A 3,317-nucleotide genomic window follows, 5' to 3' on the forward strand; every position below is an offset into this window, starting at 1 on the left:
CTTCCCAGTACATGCAGCTCTGTGGGTGACTTCCCACTTTCAGGTCTCACCCTTTTTCTGTTGCAAATCCAAATATGCTGAATAGCCAAATTGCAACCAGATCTGTTTATGGTTGTTTTACTGTGAAAGTTATAATTAGATGCTACTAGGTCTTAAACAAGGATGAAAATGTAAAATATGTTGTTGCACTGCAATATTTGAGTGTCTAGGTTTGTGCTCATCTGCTGTTTTCAGATTTGCTCATCAAAAACCGATATACTGTATTGTATCTTAGTTTTCATGACCTTATCTTGAAGTATCCAGTATTTCTTGCTGTGATTGAATTTTGTGTCGAATTAGTTTCTGCTGTTCAATATTCTGTAAACTTTGAATGTAAAGATTTTTAATTAAAAAGGGAATCAATCAAAAATGGCTTCATTTAATTTCTAAAGCATTTGTGTGTCAAATTACAATTAAATAGTTTTTTTTTTCAGGTAATACAGACTCTACTTGTCCCAAATAAACATTTATCACATTCAAACATGTAAAGTGTTTCACTCTTTAATCAAAATAAATTAAAATACATCAATAACCTCATTTTAAAACTATGAAAACAGTGTTTTTGTTTTATTGATATGAACAAAACATTCCTGGAAAACTAAACTTTCTGGTCATTTTCTCAAGATCCCAACGTTTAACCTTCTTGCCTTCAAGCAAAGAAAACAAAACATTTTATTAACACCATTTGCAATTTATTTTCCATTTAACGTAGTTTACCAGCTTATATTTTAGAAAGCATTATGCAAAGAGATGTTATTTTATTTCTGTCAGTAATGAAGGCCTTCTTTACTTTTTTAGTTATGGTAACGAACAAGATGCAGAGATCCCCACAGACGCTGTGTGATGATGCCACTGAGTCACTGAACTCAAACTGTTTGGAGGTACTTACCTGGTTTGCCATGAAATTCACTTGAAGAACGGCTTTTTAAAGATTAGTTTANACAATTCAAAACATATAAACAATTGATATAAAACAAGTGTCAGTTAAAAATGTATTTGTAATGTAAAAATTACTGTCTGCTTAAAATCACTAAATTAGGAGCTTGTTAACTTGAATTTTTCCTTCATCAGACACAGCACATAAAATGTTGTTAAAACCCCACAGCTGAATAAAATCCTCCATGTTCTGTGTGGCTCAAAGTAAAACTCCAGCCTTATTCTGGCTTTAACCTTCCACAGAGCCACGGCATCAAGGTGAGCTCCCTCCTGCAGTCTGCCATCTTTGCTTCACTGAAGAAACAAGCCAAAGGCTCTATTTTGGCAAACTCCTATAAAAAGAATGGCGCGGAAAAAGCCCTGAAGGATCAGAAGTTGATCGAGGCGACGTGTGTGTCAAGTTTTTGGAGACATTAAATTGTTACAGTGGGACATCTATAATTGATAGTGGGACACTATTTTTTTGCAGAAAAAACAAAGTCACAAATTAGCAAAAAAGTATTTATAACTTTGTCGAAATCTTAAGAAGACAAAATAACGTGTTATTTTGCAAACTTCACTCCGGTCAGCAAGGAATAATCAATGGATCATTATTTATACCTAAAACTAATACGTTCGTGGTGATTTAATGAATTTAGCATTAATCAGTTAATAAATTTAAATAATAATTCTCGCCATGATCACTGAGTCTGGGAGCGGCCATTTTTGCACAAATATAGTAACCCCTCCCTCCTGCCATCTTCCTGCAGTGACGTCACGGTGCGGTAAGCCTAGCTTCATCGTGTAATGGGGACCAGCAGTCCCATTACACCATGAAATATGATTATTGATTTAGTGTTATGTAATATTAAGTTGGAACAAATATTTGGGTTGTTTGAGTTCTTTATTGTATTTTTGTTTTTGGCATGCATCCTTGTGAGGCAGGAGGACTGGCCCTCCTGCCTGTGGAAGGAAGTGTAAACATTAATGTCAATAATTTTTCCTTAGTTTCTAGTCATGTTAAGTCAAAGTACCAACCTTTTCCTGGTCTGGCTCCTCAGCAGGGCCTAACAGAAAAAGGTAGAAATGCTCCAGGTGCTGCAATGTACTTGGAGCAAACCAAAATGATCAGGAGGGTAGTTTTGGGTGAGTTTTGCTAAGTTTGATGGAGTTTTTGTGATTTACTTTATATTTATTTAATTGTATTGATTTGTGTTATTGTAATTATTACTTTGGGTGTTTAGTTTATTGTGTGGTTTAGGTTTGTATGTGTATTAATATTGCTACTTTTTCTTAATAATCCCTTTTTATGGTTCCTTCCTTCATGTTAACTGAATAGAGTTTGGTTTAACATGCTGTTTGTTCTTTTTAGTGTGAAAAGGTGTTGTTGTGCACAAGCTGGAGTTCAATAAAGCCACCAAAACATCAGTTTTATCTTTTCTCTCCATTAAACATTGGGCCTCCGTCGGTCAAACTGACACTTGGATAATAGCACGTTGGGACAAACATCAGATGCCGCACTGGGACTCGATCAACAGCCGATACGCCACCGTAACGTCACAAATCGGTTCTTTGTTCTTTGACAAACATGGATGTCTCCAGTTAAGCACATTAGAATGAAATTACTCTTGAACAGTATGTAATAATTTCCTATTGAAAGTACTTTCGGAAATTGAATTCTGAATATGACCAGACCTTTCCTTTAAACTGTAGAGGCAGCACACACATATCATGTGCCTTTGGCAGAATTCAAATGAGCGATTTTAAACAAGATTAATTCTAAGATTACTGTGAGATTAATTTAACTTAATTCACCAATAAAAATATAAAAAAATCTGACTATAATATTGCCTCTTTCCCTTTAGAACCACCTACTGATGCATTAATTGGCACTTGTCCTTTAGGGAATGTTTCCATCAACTTTGTGCTTCCTGAGAGTGAAATATATTTTGGTAGAATGTGAAACTTGTTGCTGCAATTTGTCAAAATGTGAAAAGTTTAATTGGTAGGCTACATATGTGAATCAGTTTACTAACGTGGATGTAATGTGCCTACCTGAAAATACCTTAACTGCCCAGCGAACCTGCATCTCCACAGTTGGCATAATTGGTCCCTTTGTTTGGAACAGACCCATGATGGCCAGCGTGGGATGTTGTAGAGACGGAGGAAACACTCTTCTAAAATTAGTTAAAAACAGTTTCTATGTCATTGTTCATCATATAAAGCTGATGATTCAGATAAACTGAATCCTGCTGTTATAATGCTCTGTAACATACACTCACCGGCCACTTTATTAGGTACCCCATGCTAGTAACGGGTTGGACCCCCTTTTGCCTTCAGAACTGCCTCAATTCTTGGTGGCA

General features: G+C 35.7%; 1 protein-coding gene across 1 annotated transcript in view; it reads right to left on the reverse strand.

The window, feature by feature from the left end:
* Positions 1-3,317, reverse strand: part of LOC107099739 (dimethylaniline monooxygenase [N-oxide-forming] 2-like) — an 11,587-nt gene that overhangs the window by 2,103 nt on the left and 6,167 nt on the right. Inside the window, exon 5 of the mRNA XM_015397983.1 lies at positions 3,010-3,131. Coding sequence (XP_015253469.1) covers positions 3,010-3,131 — 122 coding nt within the window. The remainder of the gene's footprint in view (positions 1-3,009; positions 3,132-3,317) is intronic.

The sequence above is a fragment of the Cyprinodon variegatus genome, unplaced genomic scaffold (assembly GCF_000732505.1).
Source record: "Cyprinodon variegatus isolate N-32 unplaced genomic scaffold, C_variegatus-1.0 Scaffold902, whole genome shotgun sequence".
NCBI classification, from domain to species: domain Eukaryota; kingdom Metazoa; phylum Chordata; class Actinopteri; order Cyprinodontiformes; family Cyprinodontidae; genus Cyprinodon; species Cyprinodon variegatus.